General features: G+C 43.0%; 9 protein-coding genes across 9 annotated transcripts; 5 read left to right on the forward strand and 4 right to left on the reverse strand.

The window, feature by feature from the left end:
• The first annotated feature begins 252 nt into the window (after positions 1–252).
• K450DRAFT_230561 (uncharacterized protein) lies at positions 253–1,566 on the forward strand. Its single transcript, XM_051587272.1, has 5 exons — positions 253–321; positions 395–568; positions 635–700; positions 786–880; positions 956–1,566. The coding sequence occupies exons 1-5, from the start codon at positions 261–263 to the stop codon at positions 1,181–1,183; spliced, it is 624 nt and encodes a 207-aa protein (XP_051446663.1). The 5' UTR covers positions 253–260; the 3' UTR covers positions 1,184–1,566.
• On the reverse strand, positions 952–2,674 carry K450DRAFT_230563 (uncharacterized protein). The gene is made up of 5 exons (XM_051587273.1): positions 2,072–2,674; positions 1,865–2,000; positions 1,635–1,793; positions 1,477–1,565; positions 952–1,408 (listed from the first exon to the last, which is right to left on the reverse strand). The coding sequence occupies exons 1-5, from the start codon at positions 2,500–2,502 to the stop codon at positions 1,309–1,311; spliced, it is 915 nt and encodes a 304-aa protein (XP_051446664.1). The 5' UTR covers positions 2,503–2,674; the 3' UTR covers positions 952–1,308.
• Positions 2,675–3,564: 890 nt separating this feature from the next.
• K450DRAFT_230566 (uncharacterized protein) lies at positions 3,565–5,537 on the forward strand. The gene is made up of 9 exons (XM_051587274.1): positions 3,565–3,780; positions 3,842–3,954; positions 4,022–4,186; positions 4,255–4,465; positions 4,533–4,747; positions 4,811–4,882; positions 4,950–5,017; positions 5,087–5,262; positions 5,328–5,537. The coding sequence occupies exons 1-9, from the start codon at positions 3,595–3,597 to the stop codon at positions 5,526–5,528; spliced, it is 1,407 nt and encodes a 468-aa protein (XP_051446665.1). The 5' UTR covers positions 3,565–3,594; the 3' UTR covers positions 5,529–5,537.
• Positions 5,538–6,795: 1,258 nt separating this feature from the next.
• K450DRAFT_230576 (uncharacterized protein) lies at positions 6,796–7,962 on the reverse strand. Its single transcript, XM_051587275.1, has 4 exons — positions 7,816–7,962; positions 7,275–7,750; positions 7,181–7,210; positions 6,796–7,119 (listed from the first exon to the last, which is right to left on the reverse strand). Exons 2-4 carry the CDS (start codon positions 7,555–7,557, stop codon positions 6,905–6,907), a joined length of 528 nt encoding a protein of 175 aa, XP_051446666.1. The 5' UTR covers positions 7,558–7,750; positions 7,816–7,962; the 3' UTR covers positions 6,796–6,904.
• K450DRAFT_230580 (uncharacterized protein) lies at positions 7,592–8,519 on the forward strand. The gene is made up of 3 exons (XM_051587276.1): positions 7,592–7,766; positions 7,827–7,936; positions 8,003–8,519. The coding sequence occupies exons 1-3, from the start codon at positions 7,691–7,693 to the stop codon at positions 8,486–8,488; spliced, it is 672 nt and encodes a 223-aa protein (XP_051446667.1). The 5' UTR covers positions 7,592–7,690; the 3' UTR covers positions 8,489–8,519.
• Positions 8,520–8,882: 363 nt separating this feature from the next.
• K450DRAFT_230587 (uncharacterized protein) lies at positions 8,883–11,575 on the forward strand. The gene is made up of 5 exons (XM_051587277.1): positions 8,883–10,021; positions 10,157–10,549; positions 10,634–11,056; positions 11,137–11,259; positions 11,412–11,575. Exons 1-4 carry the CDS (start codon positions 8,918–8,920, stop codon positions 11,245–11,247), a joined length of 2,031 nt encoding a protein of 676 aa, XP_051446668.1. The 5' UTR covers positions 8,883–8,917; the 3' UTR covers positions 11,248–11,259; positions 11,412–11,575.
• Positions 11,356–13,153, forward strand: K450DRAFT_230594 (uncharacterized protein). The gene is made up of 3 exons (XM_051587278.1): positions 11,356–11,710; positions 11,784–11,956; positions 12,018–13,153. Exons 1-3 carry the CDS (start codon positions 11,636–11,638, stop codon positions 12,955–12,957), a joined length of 1,188 nt encoding a protein of 395 aa, XP_051446669.1. The 5' UTR covers positions 11,356–11,635; the 3' UTR covers positions 12,958–13,153.
• Position 13,154: 1 nt separating this feature from the next.
• On the reverse strand, positions 13,155–18,608 carry K450DRAFT_230601 (uncharacterized protein). Its single transcript, XM_051587279.1, has 7 exons — positions 17,882–18,608; positions 17,711–17,787; positions 17,571–17,627; positions 17,126–17,444; positions 16,805–17,052; positions 13,712–16,689; positions 13,155–13,644 (listed from the first exon to the last, which is right to left on the reverse strand). The coding sequence occupies exons 1-7, from the start codon at positions 18,224–18,226 to the stop codon at positions 13,532–13,534; spliced, it is 4,137 nt and encodes a 1,378-aa protein (XP_051446670.1). The 5' UTR covers positions 18,227–18,608; the 3' UTR covers positions 13,155–13,531.
• Position 18,609: 1 nt separating this feature from the next.
• K450DRAFT_230604 (uncharacterized protein) lies at positions 18,610–19,973 on the reverse strand. Its single transcript, XM_051587280.1, has 5 exons — positions 19,895–19,973; positions 19,777–19,823; positions 19,613–19,701; positions 19,192–19,546; positions 18,610–19,098 (listed from the first exon to the last, which is right to left on the reverse strand). The coding sequence occupies exons 1-5, from the start codon at positions 19,909–19,911 to the stop codon at positions 18,725–18,727; spliced, it is 882 nt and encodes a 293-aa protein (XP_051446671.1). The 5' UTR covers positions 19,912–19,973; the 3' UTR covers positions 18,610–18,724.
• Between the last annotated feature and the right edge of the window lie 502 nt (positions 19,974–20,475).

A 20,475-nucleotide genomic window follows, 5' to 3' on the forward strand; every position in this document is an offset into this window, starting at 1 on the left:
ATAAGATGTATATCAAGCTTAATACCTTCAACTAAGATACAAATAAGCGTTGGAACCATAGATTTTGTTATGATATAAGTAAATCATAGATATTCACTTACTTTTCTGTCTTTTTCAAAAAGATTTTTAGCTCAAACTGCCTTACCTGGGACGATATCATACCTTTTGCCTAAAAGAGGGGTTGGAGCGGAGTTACAAAATGAACCCATTGCCGTGTTCAAGCTGGCGCCTCGAGCTGCTGTTCAGTGTTGCTGTACATCATGTCCAGCAAGAGCGCCTCTTACGATTATCTTATCAAGCTATTGCTCATCGGAGACTCTGGTAAGCATTCAAATAGATTCAAAGTGTGATGTGTTGCAAATCAATCACTCATTGGCTGTTGATTCTATCGTAGGTGTTGGCAAAAGCTGCCTTCTGCTTCGTTTCTCAGATGACTCTTTCACGCCTTCATTCATCACCACTATAGGAATCGATTTCAAAATTCGTACTATTGAATTGGATGGAAAGCGTATTAAACTTCAAATTTGGGATACGGCAGGTCAAGAGCGTTTCCGTACTATCACTACTGGTATGTACAGACCCTTAGATTATATATTAAGTATCGCAAACCATCATCTAATATTCTATTTTCCAGCATACTACCGCGGAGCTATGGGTATCTTGCTTGTATACGATGTTACAGATGAGAAATCATTCGACAGTAGGTGTCGCTTCCTACAATAACGTTCATGCATCACTGGAAGGTATAATAATTTTGGTCTAATGGATATTTATTTTTATCTTAGATGTGAGAACTTGGTTCTCAAACATTGAGCAGCATGCCAGCGAAGGTGTTAACCGAATCCTCATTGGTAACAAATGCGACATGACTGATAAAAAGGTGAGTTGGGACCCGCTTGCTCGCTACACATCAATATCAAATTCCGATCGCTCAACGTTTTTATTTGTACTATAGGTTATCCCCACAGAGAGAGGGCAGGCTTTGGCTCAAGAGCTTGGAATTAACTTCAAAGAAACTAGTGCAAAGTCAAATATCGGTGTTGAAGAAGCGTTCTTCGATCTTGCAAGAGATATCAAGAAGCGTTTGATCGATACTCAGCAAACACAGCAACCAAAGAAAAGGGAAGATGTTCACCTTGACTCAGCACCCGCAGCCAAGAATAGCGGTTCTTGCTGTCAATAGTAGTAGCACGTAAATCAGAGTTTTTAGGATGAGCACAATATAATCTATATTTACGAAAGACAACACATGGAGTACTTTTTGGATTTACAAATGTATTTATTGAGGAAGTTTTAAGGGATAAGTATTTAAGCAACAGCGTATCGAGCAGCAGCGCGATCGAACAAGCTGTTCTTCAAATCTAAGTCTTGCAAAAATGCATGTTGTGGAGCGACATCTCTTAGTTGGCTGTAGCATAATTTAAAGTTAGACTCTAGCTGTCTGTCTTCGTCATTTCCATCTTTGCTCTCACTTACTTTACATATCTGCTGATAACATCCAAAGGCTTGCTGGTTAAATTTGAGCATACAATGAGATTAACCAAAGTATCTGCATCATTATTATCCTGAATGCGTACAGACGTTAATAAAAACTGACATATCAAGGAGTAACTGTGCGCGTTTAAAAAATTTACCTTGTTCAAAGCTTCCAACAGTTGGCTCTCAGCTTCGGGGTATCTGCCAAGTGCAAGGTTTGATACAGCTAGGTTGTTGAGAAGCTTAACAGTGGCTGCAGTGTTTGATTGAGCAAACTCTTCAAAGATGTAGAAAGCATCTTGATATTTGGCACCTCCCTATGATAACATGCCACGTTTAGACATGCTATGGCACATTTTTAGTTTTGCATATGATTTTGATCACTTACCACGCGAAGATCAACCCAAGCTTCTATGAGCTGAGCCAACAGTGCATCTTCGGCCCAGGATTTGACACTGGCAACCTCTTTTCGGGCCAGATCAATTCTATCCATCTGCACATATATCTGAATGACAAGTGCAGCACTATCAAAAACAGAAACATAGAGCTTTAGTCACAAAGGCGGATGCTATGTCGATTGGCAGAATATCCTTACCATTCCAAGTTCTTTCCACGGGAGTGCAAAATTCTCAGGGCTTCTTCCAGGAAACCTTCGTTGACTTGTATGGTGGCGGTAGCAAGTTGAATGGTGGGATTGATATTGTTGGCTCCATCAGACAAAAGTGCAGTGCTGGATGAAATCGCCTGCTCAGCAGCAGCAGGATCTCCCTTCTGCTTGGCTTGGAGGTAAATGGCAAGTAGCTTTATGGCCTGTACTTCTGGTGGATCTCGCTCAGTGATGTCGGAAATCACAATGTTGTACTTTCCCTGACCAACGTATGAACGGTACAGGTAAACTTTGGCTTCAACTTGGGCCTCAGGAGATTGCAAAAGTCGGCTGGAGGTGCTCAATTCGTTGATGGCAATTTGGTAGTTACCCAATGCAAACAAGTTGCGAACAGCAAATAGCACTGAAAATTCATCCATGGTGGCGAAAGATGTATGGATGACCTGATGAAGCCCGCCCCTCTGCCTTTGACGTGTCTGGTCGTTTTTATGAGAAAAATATATCCTCAATTGGAGCTCAGATAAAGCATGCAGTGTAGTGGTGGTATCACAGCAAGCTCTATAAGTATGCTTCGCTCGCGTTTAAGATGTGAGGTCTAAGCAGTGATTATCAAAATAGATATGAAAAATTATGGTTATTAAATATGTACCTTCTGGGGTTTTTTCACATCTAAGATCGCCTGATTTATACGGACGGATGATATGCGAGTACTCATGAAGTAGTCTAATTCTCATTCATTGGCAACAAGAAAACGGATTTCAATTAAAATATACTCACTTTTCGCCTTCCACTATAATTTACATGATGCCAATATAAGATGTTCTCTGACGCTTACTTGTCATTGTGCAAAATTGTAAAATCTCACGTTTATTATGGAACTCAGTCGTCTTTGTAGTAGATATCACAAAGCCATAGGCTCGACTTCGTTGGCAATAATTGAAAGAGACAGCATTGATTCATATACCACATGCCTCATTCCTGAACGATGAAACACGATGTTCACACATGGAATTTGATTCGCTGTAATTATTAACAAAAGTTGGTACTATCGTGCTCAGTTTCAAGATGCCAAATCGTCTTTTTCTGATCTATCTCTCTATACTATCGATGACAACTTTTATATCAGCTTATAACTAGAGAATTCAGAAAGGCAGACTATACCTTTGATCCTGGTCTGCCCCCAGTTAGAATTTCCAAAAGCTTAGGCTCATCATCGTCTAAATATTTAAGTAAATCTCTGCTTTTAACGCAGCTAAAAGCATAATATCAATATCCAGTGGACAATAAACTGATGTCTATGCTTAGATCTATACTCTAATCTTTGACGTAGAGTAGTAAAGAGCAGTTCTCTATAGGTACAAGTTTTGTACATATTGGCAGATGCTATAAGCCATGGGTTCATAAATTTGTGAGTTACCTTCCAAATCACCTGTAATCAAATTCCTCCCAGACCAACTTCGTGACGTTTGGAAATTTATACACTTTGACTTGGACTCGTAGCATCTGCCAATATGGACACACCATCGAGCTACTTGCCTCTCATCTTGACGACCATTGGCTTGGCGGCAGTAGTCGTGTACTCCCTGTCATACTATGGGCGGCTGAAATCGCAGTCGTGGTATGTCACAGTCGTTTCACTCATTGGTTGGTTTTCTCCTTTCTGGATAGTGTTTCTATTACCGCTAGATCTGGCGTCCGTGAGTAGCTAACTCAACATGAGCAATATGGAATCGCTCTTCATTCTAATGTTTTCTTCAGACTCGATACGAAAACTGTCAAGGAACATGCAAAGTTCCTTTTGCTCTCGTTTCTCAACAGTTTCTATATGTTGCTTGGCGCACTATATACTGGATTTCATTTTGCTTGACATGGTCAGATCCAAACTTCTATATCAACCCTATCACATAGACATATGTCGCTGACAATATTATATAATAGGGCCATCATACCTCTCCTACAAGCCTATGTAAATGCCGGAGAATTTACAGTGGCGGCTAAATTTCGGTACGCAATCAGCATCAACCTCAAGTTTTATCTCGTATATGCTGTTGTAGCGATCATTGGTCTTGTATATCTAATCATAGGAAACGGGTACACCACAAGGTAGCACTTCGCGGATTGAAAATGTGTACCTTGTCAGCTGGATGCTGATAAGTCTGTCAAAATTCTAGGGACAAACTGCAAGGCTACGTTATGGCTATGGCAAATAGTTGGGGTCTCTTACTAGCAATTATCTTTATGGGATACGGGCTGGTTGCTATACCCAGAAAGCTATGGTATGCGGCAAATGTCAGGAAGCAACTGAAGCATTTATATATACGAGCACCGAAGGTGAAGGAAGAATGCATGGACAGCGAGCTGGAATACACAGATATTGCAAAGGTAACCATGATTGCAGTTGCTTGTTAGTGGTGGTAAAACAGCTTGTTAATATCCATGACACCTGTAGACCATCCGTAAAGTTGATCACAAAGTGCACTCGGATGACCCTCTGCTGCGACATGCTGTTGACCTGATATTGAAGCGATTTCCAGCAGTACACGACGTTGAGATGAGAAACACGTTCCGATCAACCACCATACCAAGACAGTTGACAGAAGACTATCTTGTAGATTTGAATCAGCGTATGATCAAAGCTACACGTATGCGAGACAGAAAGTTAGCGTAAGTCAATTCCACCATCAATGTTAATACAGGATGACCTTTTAAAGAAAATACACATGCCAGGTTATGGAACAACCTTATACGAGATGCGTTTTATCTGCAGGACATCATTGCCAACCAGGATAGCTTGGATCAGTAAGTGCTTGATGAAGAAATATGCTTTTAGATGAACAAGGTTGAACTAAAACTTCCATTTATTTAGCCACTTTTATTCCACAGTACGTCCTTTGAGCGAAGGAACTACTCTGACGGACATCAAAATTCGTCTGGGTACGAAGAATATCTTGTTAATGTTCGTTTATGACTTCAGCTACTGAAACTACACTCTATCCTCATTAGAATGGTGGTGGTCAATTCGAATCAAACCCATACTGGCGCGCACTTTAGCTATCTTGTGTGCGATGATAAGCGTATGCGTCATCTGGTCTGAACTGACCTTCAATGTACGACAACCGGTTCTGTCTATTGTCGCCATCGCATTGCGTGCGTGTGGACTGAACTATGCTGCAGTTGAGGTAGCCTTTCGAAGTCGTGAAGAATAACGAAGGATGCGCTTGTCACTAAAGTCTATTTGAATTAGGTTATGTCATTCTTGACACTTACATATATGTGCCTTTGTACATATACTTCCCTGTTTAGACTCAAGGTCTTCAACCTCTATCTTCTTGTTCCTAATCATCACACGGATGAGAACAGTATGCTGTGGTTCACTGGATACTTGTGTAGGATGATGTATGTTTTCCTTGATTTTTTGAAGGATGCTCCACCTCTGTCGTACTAACGCAAATCTAGGGCTCCACTATGTTACAATTACCTGAACATTGCTGGTGACAGCATCAATCCTGAACAAGAGCAGACTGTGTTTTCGAAGGTATGGAAGGTTTTAAAAATTACAAGAGCATTTTTGTCAGTCATTGAACTCTGATACCCTTTCCTCACTAGTTTATGGGCCACGCAGATTTGGTACCATTTTTGGGAACCACATTTATAGATTGGTTTCCTGTCGTAATTTTGATACCAGCATTTGCTATTTTGTTCAACTTCCAAGGAAGAGTTTTGAAGCTGTGCGGTATCACTGATTTCTATGAAGATGACGACGGTGATGGTAGACATGCTGAAGACGAGGAAGGTGGCATACGCGGTGGAAGGATTGTGTTAAATTCAGAGGTTGACGAAGGCAAGGCGCTCATTAACGAAGGTATGAGGCATGATGTTTAACATAATAGGAGTTGGCAGAACCGCTAACAGTAGCTGGCACATGATAGAGAGGAGGTTACGAGAGAGAGAAGTCGACCCCTCAAGCGACAACCGAGCTGGTGGATTGTTAAATCGTGCACGCAATGCATTAGGAGTAGGTATCACTTTACTGTACAATAAAGATGTTCCGTGCATAGAACTAACATCTTTCCTAGACATACACCGCAAAATATAACCGAAGTCAGTCACCTCATAACGACAATAATCAGCATGCGCGGTCGTCCGCATCAACTCTGAGGAGAGATCGAGATAGACATATTGATGCACTTTTATCTGGCGGACTGGGAAGACAATCGCCTATTCCAGAAAACGACTCCAGTCCACCAGAAGATGTGACTAGTGAACTGTCCGACGACTCCAGCAATGCATTTCTGCGCATCAAAAATCGAGTTGGCAAAGGAATCACTGACATCTTGAACAAAGGTTCTCCTCCACGATCTACTTCGCCTGCTGCTGGCAGTGTTCAGCGGGGCCGACCTCTTGCCAATGATGCTCCGAGATCGTTACCTTCCAGTCCTTTGATTGGGGGACGAACGGTTCGATCTCGTTCCCCATCACCCAATCCTTGGGAGAACATGCATAGTGGTGGCACTTCGATGGTTCGTGGTGCAAGTGCTGCAGCCACCTACAGTAAGCGCAATAGCAAGAACGATCCCCACAAGAACGTTTTTGATGGAATTTAAAGTCCTGTTCTCTCTAAATGTACTTTATACTATTACACTACCTCCTTCTCATTATTGCACCTGTGGTCATACATACCCCTTATCACTCAGTTCCACGTTTCTTCTGTATACCAACAACACAACATAATTAAAGATAGGCGGCCGAATGTGAGGGTTTTAACATTGTTAAATAAGAGCTTTTGGCTAATTAAATGGCGAACCGATCTGATGCGACTGCTTAGTTAGTCTTTTTGTTGAAGTTGACGGAATTGACAAGAGGTGACAGCTTGAACCAGGAATCAACGACCATGGTGGCTGGAATGATTAAATATGGGAGATACAAGCCAATTAGAGTGTAGCGTTCACGAGCGGTCATAGTTAAGCGGGCGGGGGAGCCAAAGCCAACTTCAGCGAGAGTGGCGATCACTGTAGTAGCTACGTGAGCACCATATGCTAAAACAACAAACGATTAGTGCTACAAATACGAAATAGGGATGTAGAATTGAGTGCTCACCTAGAAGGCCGACGCGCGTGATAGGTTTGTCTGCCAAAAAATATCAGAGTTAAAAAATTTCCCCCTGAGAAATTGCATATTACGCGATACTTACTGTAGTAGAGCCCATGAAGACTCCAGAAGAAGAATGGGAGTTGGATAAGAGCCTCACAGTATATGAAACTCTTGAACCATGGCAAATTGTTGGCGTTCGATATTAACGGATCCTTGAACTCTTGGATGTACCAGGCAGTGAGGTCGAGAAGTGGTTGTGGTATCCAAGATGTAGGATACAGCACTTGGCAGTCAAAAAACATCGTAATAGGAATATGACTAGCCATGTACATGAAGTACGTAAGGTCCAATGGCCGAGATGTTAGCGACTTTTGGCTTGCCATGTTGCAAATGAAGTTGTGGCGGAGAAAAGCTAAGTGGTGCAAAGCTGAGCTCTCTAAAGCTCAGCAAATTTTGATTTGAGAAGCTGTGACGTTCAATGAAGTGGAGTAGCCACTTGTTCTTCGACGTTACTCAATGGCCATGTTGATTACTTTAGTACGTCATGGTAATACTGATGCTAATAGAGATAGATGGCTGCAAGGCCAAATGGGTTAGTGTTGCTATGGTCATCTCACTACGTTCTGAATCTCCTAACATACATAATTATTAGATACCCAGCTGAACGAGACTGGCAGGCAGCAAGCTGAACTTGTCGGTCAGCGACTATCAAATGAGCAATTTGATGTTATTTACAGTAGTGATTTATCTAGGTGTAAACAAGTAAGTTCTGGTATCATTATTGCCAGCAGTGAAAGCTTGTTGCTGAGATTATTTAATGTTTCTCAGACAGCGGATGGCATAACCAATTTCCATCAACAAACTCCCATTATTTTCGATAAGAGACTTCGAGAGCATGATTTTGGCAGTCTGAATGGAAAGCCAGTATCAGCCATTAATGCTGGCGCCAAGGCCCGAGGTATCAGTGCCGCAGATTATATCATAGATCAAGGCGGTGAAAGCGATCAAGAGGTCGAAACCCGAGTCTTGGAGGCATTCAACGATATTGTTAGCAAGTCACAGCAAGCAGGCCACTCGCATATTCTAATCGTCAGTCATGGCGGACCTCTGGGCATCATTATTAGCTGGATGGTGGAAGACCAAAAATATGAATTACCAGCTGATCCGCCAAGGACTATAAAATTAGGCAATACATCAGTGACAAGAGTTTCCATCACAGGTTGCTCGGGACGAATAGAGCTTTTTAACTGTCAAAAGCATTTGTCTATTATGATGGACACTTCACTACAAAACGACCGTGGTCCTGCTGTTTAACGATGGTTCCTATCTCAAATAAAAATAGAATGTTGTTTACCAGTTGCTTGTTTCAGCAAAGTCATCGGCTGTGAAGCGAACTTGTCACTGATCTCCTCTCTATTTTTGGAAGACTCTGTCGGAAGCTCAAAAAGCCGGTAGGTAGGTAATTTCTGATCAGGGACCCTGACTCTGCTGGCAAATGAGCATGAGTTACCCCTCCCTCGTCCGAATAGTGATGAAGACGTAAACTGTGATAATAATAATAAAAAGAGTTTAAAGTCATCGTATTGTTATCAACGGAAGGTCATTAGAATAAAGAGCATCCACATTACCAGTGGCTTTCGAGGTTGCATTTGGCAAATGCCTTTAAAAAAAGGGACTTTGAAATCAACTTGATCCCGAATTCGGCGTCACCATCTCCTCCCCCTCCTCTTTCCCCTCTTCCCAATGCCAGCGTCTAAGGCAACCTCCGATATCTCATCTGATGGCGACGAAATGTATTCGGCTGCTCGCGAATCGGTAGACCAAGACGTCTCTAACGAAGTGCAAGACTCATCCACTAATGGCAAGTTCTCTCATCACAAAGCTCAGAATTCCATACATAGCCAAGAATCAGATAGCACCATCAAGTCATCACATTCCTCCTTGGGCCGAAGAAGTTCACACCGAAAAAGCTCTGGAAATGTTAACGCTCTGGTACAAGATGCTATTCAAAGACGAACTTCTCTGAAAGGTACTCCTATCAATGAAGCTGATCTAAATGAAGTATCATTAGATAGCGATGCTACATCTACTCCGTCTGCTGCTGGCGGCCGACGTAGACGTATGACTGTCTCTAACCGGGATGCTCCATCCGGTATGCGACAGGTGCCACTTCCTACACCGCCTAAAGACATTATCAATGGCCTCAATGTTCTGCCACATGAAAGCGAAGATACTTTATCCAGTGAATCAGGGCACCAGCAGGCAAATCAAGGCCATGAAACTACCACCCGTCCAGCACGCTCACAGACGGTTGGTTCAAATTATGATCTCCTTCTCGCACGGTTGGAGGTTCAAAATAACGAAATCACCAGTGATCCCAAAAGAGAGGAGTATGAGGAACAACAAATTGAGGAAATCAGAGGCAGTTTTGAGCGTGTATACAATGAAGCTGTTAGCAAAGGAGAAGAAGAAGATATTGATTGGGAATTTTGGAGTACGGTGATCAGTGATTTTAACACTGTCGCCAAAACACACCCAAAAGAGTTGTCCAAAAATATTCAGCAGGGCATTCCACCGGCTCTCCGCGGCATGATATGGCAACTATTCTCGAAATCCAAAGATCCAGAGCTGGAAGAGCAATATATGAGGCTATTGAAAGAAGACTCTGTTTATGAAAAGGCTATTTTGAGAGATCTCCCCAGAACTTTCCCTAAGCATGACTATTTTGAAAAGGACGGCCCCGGCCAACAAGCCCTCTTCAATGTTGTGAAAGCTTATTCATTGTACGATACCGACGTTGGCTACTGCCAAGGCCTTGCTTTCATAGTTGGCCCACTTTTGCTGAACGTAAGGAGCGACTTTCTCTTCCTATTTTTATGTTGGTGTGATTTGATGCGGACAAGAAACAACATGAAGAATGCAATTCTTGTGCTATTTTGTTTGTAACCAGAGACTTACCTTACACAACAACTTTTGCTTTAGATGCCTGAGGAAGAAGCTTTCTGTGTTCTTGTACGCCTGATGAAGCATTACAATTTAAGAGGCAACTTTACACATCAAATGGAAGCCATCAACCAACGATTATACCAATTTGAAGGGTTACTGAAAGAGCATATCCCTCATTTGCACCGGCATTTGGAGGCACAGGGCATTCGAGCTAGCATGTACGCCACCCAATGGTTTATGACCATGTTCGCTTACAAGGTCCCATTCAATCTTGTATACCGTATTTACGACATTGTGCTAGCTGAAGGCACCGAAGCTCTCTTCCGGTTCTCACTAGCCCTCATGGAAAGAAATCAAGCAATCATATTAAGTTTGGATTTCGACGGGCTGCTTCATTTCTTAAAAAACGAAATGATGGATACTTATAAGGTAAGAATAGTGCACTACTAATGGAAAAGCACCATTGGTTTGTCTTAATACTAACAAATGACATTTGCGTTCCGTTCCTCTCAGGAGGACTCTAGGGGCTTTGTACGAGATGCCTATGGCATTAAAATTACACCAAAAAAATTGGATCGACTGGCAAAACAATACACCTCTGAAGCGGCTCGGGCTAGTGGCGAAGCTGAAGTACTGGACACTCTTCGAAAGCAGAACAAGCAATTGAAGGATTCTGTCAAGCGACTCGAAAACTCAGTGAACCAACTTAACACCGAACACATTACTGTAGCCAATCGACTGATTGAGTCCAAGTTAGAGATGGCAAGACTCAACGACGAGAACGACGCACTTCATCAACAATCTAATGAACTGAAGCGAGCGCTTGATACCCTTCCTGCCGAGGTAGAAGCACGAGTCAAGGAAGAAATGGAAATTTTGTGTACGAAGAATGCCGCTCTCGTAGAACGAAATAGCGCCTTGGAAGAACAACTGAGCGTAAGTATAAGGCAATGATAAGAGAAATTTGCTCTCCGAATAAGTTTGACCCACGCAAGATACTTACTGACCTCTTATAGTATATGGAATCCATGATCATTGATATCAAGATGAAGTTCGCTGAAAGCGAGAATGAGCGTGACACTCTTCGTCGAAAATTGGGAGATATGAAGAGATTGATGGGCGCGTAAGCCTATAAGAAAGCAAGTAAATCCATACATACCCATTTCATAATGTAGATATTATTTTAACTCACTGCGTCGATAAAAGAGAAAGACAGCACCCGTACTTTTTTTTTTCTATTTTTTCATTTTCCTAACAGCTGTTTGACCAAGTGTGCCTATCATTACTTTAGCTTATTGTTCCAACTTTGACCCATAAAATCAATTGTGAAGCAATTACCTTGGCTTCATAACCTCTTTTGCCTCGATTGGTAGTCGGAATGTCGTAAATGGAGGCGCTGTGAGAGCCGATGCAACGGAAGATGCCCGACTCCACCGAGTCAAACCAAAAAAAATATAAAACCCCTCTCACACGATCGAGCAACTTCATCTCCTCTTTTCTTCCTTTTTTCACATAATGATTGCTACCAAGTTGCTCAAGAAGCCTGCTATGCTGACTTTGGCAAAGCGCTCCTATGCGTCTACCTCAAAGGTAAGGTTAAACCGGAGACCTTGAGCTTAAACGTATCGTACACGTGATGTCTGACCGAACGCTCTCTGTTCAGACTCTTAAGCAGACAGCTCTCCACGATTTTCACTTGAAGCATGGTGGTAAGATGGTTCCCTTCGCTGGCTATGCTATGCCCGTTCAATACTCTGGTATGGGTGTCTTGGCCTCCCATCTTCACACTCGTGAGAAAGCCTCGATCTTTGATGTTTCCCACATGTTGCAAACAAGGTAAATACGAGATCATGTTTTACTACTTAACCTGGCGTTGGCTGACTGGTAGTTCTTCTAGACTGATTGGAAAGGACCGTGCTAAATTCTTCGAAACTTTGGTAGTGGCTGATTTGCATAATCTGCCCGTCGGAAGTGGCACATTGTCGGTGTTTACCAATGAGAACGGAGGTATCATCGACGATACGATCATCATGCAGCAAGCTGACTCTCTCTACGTTGTTTCCAACGCTGCTTGTGCTGAGAAGGATCTTGCACATATCAACAAGCACCTCAAGGTGTTCCAAGATAAGGGTGGAGATGTCGATCTCAAAATTATCGAAGATCACTCTCTTGTGGCTATTCAGGGCCCTAAAGCCGCTGCTGCATTGGAATCTTTGATTGGAGAAGATTTGAGAGACTTTGCCTTCATGAACGGTCGTTTCATTACCATTCGCGGTGTTCACTGCCACGTTGCTCGCTCCGGTTACACTGGTGAAGACGGTTTCGAGTTGTCCATCCCTACTGCTGATGCCGTTAATATTACCGACCTCTTGCTTTCTCATCCCGATGTTGAACTTGCTGGTTTAGGTGCTCGTGACTCTTTGCGTTTGGAAGCTGGTCTCTGCTTGTATGGTAACGACCTTGATGATACCACTACCCCTGTTGAAGGTGGTTTGACCTGGACCATTCCTAAGTCTCGTCGTGAGACTGGTGGCTTTTTGGGTGCTGAACATATCTTGCCTCAGATCAAGGGTGGTGTTTCCCGTCGTCGCGTCGGTCTGTTTGTTGAAGGTGCTCCTGCTCGTGAAGGTGCCGAAATCCTCTCTCCCGATGGTGAAGTCATTGGTAACGTCACCTCCGGTGTTCCCAGCCCTTGCTTGAAGCGTAACATCGCCATGGGATATGTCAAGTCTGGTTTCCACAAGAATGGCACTGCTCTTAAGGTTCGTGTCCGTAACAGAGTTCAGGACGCTTCTATCACCAAGATGCCATTTGTTCCTGCCAAATACCACAAATAAGCCATAGCTTATGACCTCCTCACTCATCTGGCTGGCCTTTTATGATTGTACATTGTCACAGCCCATGACCTACCCTTCCTACACACAATATAGCTCCTTTTTTTTCCTGTTTGTCTTCTTTATGATATTTACCCTAGCATTCACAATCCCATCAATAAAAAAATCCTAGATGTTTTGATTGAAAAAGTTGCCGTTCTAATTTTCTACTAATGACAAACGAATTTTTATTATGGAGAGTACATGAAAATAAGTATTGGTTGCGTCTTTTGGTATTTTGCACCACGAACATACATATTGACATTTAATGGGGATGAGAGAGAGGGTATAGCGAAGTAGGAGATAGGTGATTCTGTGGAGAGTTTGGGGGTTTAAAAGAGAAACAAGTTACCCAAAGCTCCAGTAGCAGCCATAAGTAGCTGGCAATTCATACACAAAACTTTACAAGAATGGGAAAGATTATGAACACAGACAAAGTTAAAGAACAAAAAAGTGGTGGGGGGGGAGGCAATCACATACAGAGAGAAAACAATAAAAAAATAAAATAGAAAGAAACGTAAACCAGAGATTGGGCCACTTAAATAGTGCCCATGAGTGTGATCTTACGCAGAGAGGGTGTAAAGCCTATAAGGTATTCATAGACAGCCGAGTTTGTTCGTACATAGTGTAGTAATAACAACGACACAATGACTAAAAGCAAAAGAGGATGAGTATTCAAATGATGAGAATAGCTTGCAATAAAGAATTGGATACATACCAAACAAAATAGGCAACCAAAAAAGATAGAGCAACTTATCCTTCTTCAGTCGCTTGTACTTTTCACGATGCCATAAGTACTTGTTTTCATCCATAATGACAGCGCCATGATAATACACAGGCTCGCCATCAGCATCTTCTTCGCCAGAGGGACTTTCGCTATCATCCGCTGTAGTTGTTGCATCAGAAGATTCAGCTTCAGATTGCTTGCTGGATACCTTTGCTGGCGTATTCAAAAGCTTGCTGGAAAGCTCAAGTCGATGTTTAGACCGTGAAGCGAAGCGGTGAACTCGAACATTGTTACTGACCACAGCGGTGGGCGGTGTGGTGATATTTGCCTCGGATTCTTCCGATGGATTAAGGAATCGATGGCGGTGCTCTTGCTCTTGTGTGGTGAGCTGATGAAGGGGAGCTGGAGTGACATCCGAGGAAGCAGGTTCAACCCCATCCTTGTTGTCCCATGGCCAACCATCATCTTCCATGTCATTGTCGGTGTCAGTGAACGGGCCATCCATCAAGAGATGGTCATCCAAAGTTTGGAGCGTTGACCGGACAAAGTCTCGAGCAGATTGAGGAAGCTTTTGTCTAACACGAGTCAGGTGAGTGGCCATACGATCCAGTCGACGCTGAATAGCGGCCGCTAATGCTTGATCATCCTTGGAGAGAGCACTGGATTCAGCTAGGACATGGGCAGCAAGCTGTTGCACTTCAGCCAATCGTTCTCGGAGCTTGGTATCGTTCAAAGCACTAGATGCTTGTTGCTGTAATTCATGTAGTCTGGCACGAAGCTTGGAGTCATGAAGCATAGTGTGAGCGTATTTCTGCAAATGGGAAATTCGGCTACGACCACAAGTGGTATAGTCGTTAAGCGCTGATGAAGCCTGATGCTGCAAGTCAGTTAGACGTTCTCGAACTTTAGAATCTGCAATGGCGTCTGATGCTCTTTGCTGAATTTCCGTCAATAATTCGCGAACCCAAAATAATGAAGCTTGCGTCAACTCGGATAAATGCGTTTCATCTCTATCACCTGCAACGCCCGAGAATGCTAATGTTGGATCCGCCGAGAGCTGCAGCCAGTCAGCCATCTGCATAGCAGAGTGCCTTCTATTGCTACGGCTCTTGTTGCGCAAGAGGATATTGCTGCGAAGATTGGGTAATTGAGATACATCATCTTCGGATTCGTCAGAGCCTTGTTCTACAGGCAGATTGAAATCAGTAGCTTCATCAATAGCATCTCGCTCGTCATCAGAACGTCGGAAGTCACTGCTGTCGTCCGAATCGTATTCATTTTCAGACGATGCTGCATACGAGTCATCCAAATCAACAACATGAATAGGTCCGCCAAGCACGTCTACGATATCTTCATAATCATTGTCGAAAGCTAATTCGACAGCTAATTTGCCGTGGACAGTTTGGATTGTTTGATCGACACGACCGGTATCAATAAGCTCATTGACACAAGCTAACTTGCCTGCCCAGCTGGCAAAATGAAGCGCAGTATAGCCGTTACGATCTTGCTTGTTGATATCACATCCATAGTCAGACAGAGCTTTGCATAGTTCAGAGTAACCCAATAGAGCGGAGATATGAAGCATGGTATGACCAGAGTCATTGCAAGTATCAATGTGACATAACGTGTCTTTCGGGGTGGACTTCAAGGCTTCAATAACTCGGCTTTCCATATCTGATAGGTAGCGAGATTTTGCCTCCTTGTAAACTTGAGTAGCTTGCATTTCATTCTTTCGATAACTCAACTGGTGCTGACTTCCTTGGCTATCATGCTGGCTTCCATCATCGTTGCTGCCTTGTTGTGATTGAGCCTGTCCACTTCCAGATCCACCTTGTACAATTCTCATGGCTATTTGACGAGCGTCTTCCAGCTTGCCAGTGGTTTTCAAACCAACCACTTGTAGAGCAAGCTCCATCAATGCACGATCGCTTTCATCAAAGTAGGTAAAAAGTGGGACATCTTGGCCATCCAGGACAATAGGATGTTCTTTCAACGATACCACTACGGTGCCTGGATTGGTGGCAGGAGGGAGTATACACACAAGAGTGTTTTGACTCCAACAATGCGTTGGCATCGCTGGATTCTCTCCAAATAAGCAGGTCACACCTTCATAGAAGCCAGATCCTAGAATAGTCACTTCAACACCACCATAAACTGGGCCTTCAGCGGGAATAACTCGGTTTACTAAAGCTTGTTGTCTACGCTCTGTCGGTCGCATGCGAGCGGCTGCAGCCTGTGCTTGCAGAGTATCCAGTTGTGGGAGTTCCCTGGGAAGAGTAGGCGTATTGCTGTTGTCAGTATGTGATGGTAACTTGGGTCGATGACTTGATTGTTGTAACACTTCTGGAATGTGAGTCATGGTGGGTGAAGTTAACCTTTCCAGTGCATTCATCAAACTGAAGTCGTTGTCGTGCATTTGAGACTCCGTGTGAGCAGCCATGCTAGCATTCAGTTCCATCGATGGCATAGACACATCTACTGGGCTAGGCAACTGTGACAAGAATCGTTCAACTTCCAAGAAATCCGTTGAATTGGTAATATGTCCGTTATTGTCTGCTGAATCTCGAAGATGAATTTTCATCTCTTGTAAATCACTTTTTGAAAAATGGACTGAAGTTGCATATGACGATGCTTCTGGCGACGCTTGTAGGACCAGTGGGCTAAGAGGACCGTTTATGGATGAAAGCTGCATAGATGTTGGAGTTGCTGGTATAGATGCAATGGGACTGGATGTACCAGAGTCAGATTCACCATCGGTGCTTTGATTCTTCTTTTTGTTTGCCTTCCTAGAGGAGCTTGATGTATGGTTTGAATCGTGAGAGTCGTATTCTTCTCTATTACGTTTTTTAGGACCAGTAGAAGATGTAGAATTTAATTTGCTGCTTTTGTGATCGTCCGTAATCATAATAGACGGCGAGATGCCGACAGCAACAACTTCATCATTGTGATCTTTGAGAGCTAATTTAATGCTGTGTAATAAATTGAATTAGGCACGCATTTCTTCTTTTTTTTTGGGGGGGGACGGCAATGAAGTGCAAGGAATACGTCTATGCAATCCAAAATCTGGGGAATATTAATACTTACCGAAAACCGGACTTCTCAGCATGGTGTCTACAATAGCATGTGAAACGTGTCGGTAACACTGTTTCTCCAGCAGAATAATCAACATAGTCGCAGCAATTGAACTGCAGTATCTTTGAACGTTCAGTTGCCATCACGTCTTCATCGTCGAGATCAGGTAAGGGTTCGAAGGTAATAGATGTGTTCTTGGCGCTTTTTTTATTGGCAAGCTTGGCTCTCTTATTGTCACGCTTTCGTTGCAATCGCTTTCTCTACAGTCATGCAAAACATTGAGGTCAGAGGTTTGCAACTATATGTGGAGATGGACGTAAAAAAGATACATACCTCTCTATGGACGCAATTGAAGCACATGATCACTTCCCTTGTCAATTCACTGGCGCAGACGACAGTTGCATCCAGTCTCAGTACTTGAGATTCATGTAGGGCTGTGCCGCTGACAGGGTTTGCATCGGCTTGTGGGTTCTTTCCATTGATTCTCTTCAATTTTTCTCTCGCGACCATATGAGTTGGTAACTTGATGTGTGACCATTCTTTTACACGCTCTCCTCTAGCATCAATCAACTCTATGCCAAGTTTGATCTGAGTTTCAACTCGAGATTTCGTACCGCTTTCTGGTATGCCGAAGACGCGGATTTCGAGGGGTCTGATATACGAAGGTGGGCGAGAGCGAAACATGATAAAGAGAAGATAGAGAGAGGAAGAGAAGAAAAGAAAGATTTAGTAAAGAAAAGCGCTCTGCAAAGCTAACCCCAAGTCATGTGTCACGTACCTTAGGCTTTGACCAGCAGTTGAATCGTTCACTGGAGCCATGGTCGCTAAACGGTCACTGTTAAAAAATTTAGAGTAGGTTGGGGTTAGTCGACAGCTTTACCCCATTCAATCTTTTGATGCTTGTGAGTGGACCCTTACATTGATGAATGGACAAATTGATCATAGTCCAGACAATCATTGGCCAGTGTGGGGACCATCGTTTCATGTGAAAATGTCTATTAAGCAGAACTTATTGCATAAGCATGGAATCTCCCAAATGTAGTAATCGATCCTCTACACCACTCTTAAAATTTTAAATAACAATCGTACCTCAATAACCTTGTCTCCTTTGTTATCATCGTCATCGTGGGTACAGTTGGCAGGGCTTGGCGGGTCGAAACTACCAGTTCCACTATGACCGCTAGTTGCTGATGCTGTTGGGGACGTTGCCGACATAAGTCCATCATCCATTCCAAAGCTCCCTGGTTCGCCAACAATATAGTTTCCATCGTCAAATATTCGAGGCATCGTAAACAGAGAAGTCTCGAAAAGTCCAAACTCGTCTTGCTTATCTTTGATCAACTGCTCCAGATGGCTGTCGACATTGTCGTTTCCTACTTGGTTGTGGCTGTCTGATCTAGTTGACTCTATCATCACGTCGGATTCCTGGGTCATCAAAGGCTCAAACTGATCCTATCCGGTTCTCGCTGACGAAATTCTGCAGGAACCAAATGGCGGGTATGCAAAATTTAGATGATGAGAATATAACCAATCGCTGCTTAATGCCGATTCGTAGCTAACTTTTTTCGGTGGCTAACTGTCTGGAAATATTCAAATAACAATGGCGTTGCGTTGATCCTGTTCTCGAAAGTATCAAGGTTGTAACAGGGACAGTGAGCGATGCTTTGAAATGGTTCGATTGAACTAGTGACCCAGCAGTCGCACGTATTTCATTCGCCCGGGTGAGTGGAGCTAGTGCTCGCTTCTGATTGGCTGATAAAGATGAGGCCCTTTTTTCGCGGGACTGATGAACATCTTAAAGCAAAGCTTAAGCCATGTTACAACGTAAACAACTAACAAATAAATAACAGCAAAGTATTGCATTGTAAAAAAAAAAAAAAGTTTACAAGTAGTGTTTATACGGGACAGGAAAAAGTTTTAGGGAAAATGAATCTATGAACTACGAGCAAATTCAACTCTCAAGATGAGACTGTCATAACCAAGACCATTGACAGCCTGTTGTGCTCTTTCGGCTTCTTCCTTCATACCGAAAGAAACGAATGCAAAACCTTTGCATACGCCTGTCTCGCGGTCACGAGCAAGGTAGACACGACTTATTTGACCGAATCTTCTGAAGAGTTCATAAATGTCGTTCTCGGTAACATCTTCTGAAAGGTTGGTCACACGCAGAGTAGCGCTGTCATCACGCTTCTCGCGTGGCGACTCGCCCACAGCAGTAGCTCCCTTTCGGAGATGTGGAGCAATGTATTTGTTGGGTCCCATACCGGAACCGCCGCTAGGTTCAGGTGATTCAGGACGAGAAGAACCTATATTACACATTCAAGTTGTTTAGTTTCGTAATACAATAACCATAGATAAGCAGTCATGATTTTCCAATACAAAGATTCCTTTATATTTACCTTCATTCTTAACGCCTTCGAGTGATGCTGCAATTTCGTCCAAAGGTTGCAAGGTATCCTTGTAAGGACACTTGGAAGTGAAATGTTCGCCCTTGCAAATTCTGCACATAATGTTCTTGCTCTTCAATGCTTGTCTCATCTTAGTCTCTTGTTCATCAGTTTGTTGTTCAGCAGTGGGTGTCTTTCCGTATGATGATGAAAGCTTCAATGGGATGTTTTCGCCAATAGTGGTTGTTGAAAGATCAGGACCGGGCTTGTTTCCCTTCTCTTCTCCAAACTTTGCCCACTTTTTTCGCTCAGCTACTGCCTTGTTGACATATTCTGTGACAAGCTTAGTTTTGATTTTGCGAGTGACCTAATGCAAAGAAATGCGATAAGTTAGAAGGTCGTTGAATGGGCAAAGGGCTTGTTTCTTTGGTACCTTGACTTTCTTGCCATCATCATTATCTCTGTATTCAACAATAACTTTCAAACCGTTCTCATCTGTGTAAACTTGAGTCTGGAAGGCATCTGAAATCATATTTTGTTTGTGTCAGTTATCCAATTATCATCATGGTTGAATGTGTACTTCTTAATCTCTCTAACCTTCTTCTTCTTCGACCTCGTCAGCCCATGAAGGCTTTGTGGGTGCTCTTTATGTTGTAGTTAGTACGATGTATAGAAGAATGTATTGCTTTAACTGACAGATGTAGAGCCTACTTACAGAGTATCAGCTGGCATCTCGTTCCGATTAGATCTCGAAATCTTCTGCGCGAAATTTTTGGATTTATGGCCCAAACAACAGAAAACGCAAAAAAACGTGACTGCCTTCTCTGTGGCTCGCCATGATTTTGACGGCACAAAAAGGCCAATGCCTCAACGGTTACCAGGAATATCGATTTATTAAACAAGTAGGCAGCCTGCTACGCTCAACCCTCATTTTCCTAGTTCTTGTTAATACCATCCGGATTAGGAGCATTACCTAACAATAGATAGTGTTTTAGAATGATAGTACAGGTTTTTGGCCCCTTGGATATCTGCAAGCCTGTGATTTGTTCAAAAGCCTTCCCACACAAACATACTCATCACTGTAAGCTGCTGTACATTACAATTCCTGAAGCAAATTATATTACCTTCCAGAACATTGCTTTTGCTTGACTACGTGGCGCTTGTAATGCCAATCACTGTTTTTGTGCTTGACTCCATTAAATGCTACGCTCTATCCGTTTACGTTTGATTGGAGCATACATCCGCCATTGTATTGCTATCTGTCCGAGTTTAGCACACTGCTGCTGTGCTTGCCTA

The sequence above is a fragment of the Umbelopsis ramanniana genome, assembly GCF_025399195.1.
Source record: "Umbelopsis ramanniana AG unplaced genomic scaffold K450scaffold_13, whole genome shotgun sequence".
NCBI classification, from domain to species: domain Eukaryota; kingdom Fungi; phylum Mucoromycota; class Umbelopsidomycetes; order Umbelopsidales; family Umbelopsidaceae; genus Umbelopsis; species Umbelopsis ramanniana.

What these genes read in the sequence shown, in the direction of transcription:
- K450DRAFT_230587 (XM_051587277.1), top strand. Translation starts at nt 8,918, where the DNA reads ATGCCAGCGTCTAAGGCAACCTCCGATATCTCATCTGATGGCGACGAA. An exon ending in AAATGATGGATACTTATAAG is followed by an intron (nt 10,550 to 10,633) that starts GTAAGAATAGTG and finishes CGTTCCTCTCAG; the next exon opens with GAGGACTCTAGGGGCTTTGT. An exon ending in CCTTGGAAGAACAACTGAGC is followed by an intron (nt 11,057 to 11,136) that starts GTAAGTATAAGG and finishes GACCTCTTATAG; the next exon opens with TATATGGAATCCATGATCAT.
- K450DRAFT_230563 (XM_051587273.1), bottom strand. Translation starts at nt 2,502, where the DNA reads ATGGATGAATTTTCAGTGCTATTTGCTGTTCGCAACTTGTTTGCATTG. An exon ending in TGTTGGAAGCTTTGAACAAG is followed by an intron (nt 1,566 to 1,634) that starts GTAAATTTTTTA and finishes GTACGCATTCAG; the next exon opens with GATAATAATGATGCAGATAC. An exon ending in GTTATCAGCAGATATGTAAA is followed by an intron (nt 1,409 to 1,476) that starts GTAAGTGAGAGC and finishes ATTATGCTACAG; the next exon opens with CCAACTAAGAGATGTCGCTC.
- K450DRAFT_230561 (XM_051587272.1), top strand. Translation starts at nt 261, where the DNA reads ATGTCCAGCAAGAGCGCCTCTTACGATTATCTTATCAAGCTATTGCTC. An exon ending in AGATGAGAAATCATTCGACA is followed by an intron (nt 701 to 785) that starts GTAGGTGTCGCT and finishes TTTTTATCTTAG; the next exon opens with ATGTGAGAACTTGGTTCTCA. An exon ending in GCGACATGACTGATAAAAAG is followed by an intron (nt 881 to 955) that starts GTGAGTTGGGAC and finishes TTTGTACTATAG; the next exon opens with GTTATCCCCACAGAGAGAGG.
- K450DRAFT_230594 (XM_051587278.1), top strand. Translation starts at nt 11,636, where the DNA reads ATGATTGCTACCAAGTTGCTCAAGAAGCCTGCTATGCTGACTTTGGCA. An exon ending in CCTATGCGTCTACCTCAAAG is followed by an intron (nt 11,711 to 11,783) that starts GTAAGGTTAAAC and finishes CTCTCTGTTCAG; the next exon opens with ACTCTTAAGCAGACAGCTCT. An exon ending in TCCCACATGTTGCAAACAAG is followed by an intron (nt 11,957 to 12,017) that starts GTAAATACGAGA and finishes TAGTTCTTCTAG; the next exon opens with ACTGATTGGAAAGGACCGTG.
- K450DRAFT_230580 (XM_051587276.1), top strand. Translation starts at nt 7,691, where the DNA reads ATGGCCATGTTGATTACTTTAGTACGTCATGGTAATACTGATGCTAAT. An exon ending in ATGGCTGCAAGGCCAAATGG is followed by an intron (nt 7,767 to 7,826) that starts GTTAGTGTTGCT and finishes CATAATTATTAG; the next exon opens with ATACCCAGCTGAACGAGACT. An exon ending in ATTTATCTAGGTGTAAACAA is followed by an intron (nt 7,937 to 8,002) that starts GTAAGTTCTGGT and finishes AATGTTTCTCAG; the next exon opens with ACAGCGGATGGCATAACCAA.
- K450DRAFT_230604 (XM_051587280.1), bottom strand. An exon ending in CGAGGTCGAAGAAGAAGAAG is followed by an intron (nt 19,702 to 19,776) that starts GTTAGAGAGATT and finishes ATATGATTTCAG; the next exon opens with ATGCCTTCCAGACTCAAGTT. An exon ending in CGAAGGCGTTAAGAATGAAG is followed by an intron (nt 19,099 to 19,191) that starts GTAAATATAAAG and finishes TGTGTAATATAG; the next exon opens with GTTCTTCTCGTCCTGAATCA.
- K450DRAFT_230601 (XM_051587279.1), bottom strand. Translation starts at nt 18,226, where the DNA reads ATGACCCAGGAATCCGACGTGATGATAGAGTCAACTAGATCAGACAGC. An exon ending in CAATTTGTCCATTCATCAAT is followed by an intron (nt 17,628 to 17,710) that starts GTAAGGGTCCAC and finishes ATTTTTTAACAG; the next exon opens with TGACCGTTTAGCGACCATGG. An exon ending in ACTGCTGGTCAAAGCCTAAG is followed by an intron (nt 17,445 to 17,570) that starts GTACGTGACACA and finishes TTCGTATATCAG; the next exon opens with ACCCCTCGAAATCCGCGTCT.
- K450DRAFT_230576 (XM_051587275.1), bottom strand. Translation starts at nt 7,557, where the DNA reads ATGGCAAGCCAAAAGTCGCTAACATCTCGGCCATTGGACCTTACGTAC. An exon ending in TCTTCATGGGCTCTACTACA is followed by an intron (nt 7,211 to 7,274) that starts GTAAGTATCGCG and finishes ATTTTTTGGCAG; the next exon opens with ACAAACCTATCACGCGCGTC. An exon ending in CACGCGCGTCGGCCTTCTAG is followed by an intron (nt 7,120 to 7,180) that starts GTGAGCACTCAA and finishes TTGTTGTTTTAG; the next exon opens with CATATGGTGCTCACGTAGCT.
- K450DRAFT_230566 (XM_051587274.1), top strand. Translation starts at nt 3,595, where the DNA reads ATGGACACACCATCGAGCTACTTGCCTCTCATCTTGACGACCATTGGC. An exon ending in AACCAGGATAGCTTGGATCA is followed by an intron (nt 4,883 to 4,949) that starts GTAAGTGCTTGA and finishes CCATTTATTTAG; the next exon opens with CCACTTTTATTCCACAGTAC. An exon ending in TGAACTATGCTGCAGTTGAG is followed by an intron (nt 5,263 to 5,327) that starts GTAGCCTTTCGA and finishes TATTTGAATTAG; the next exon opens with GTTATGTCATTCTTGACACT.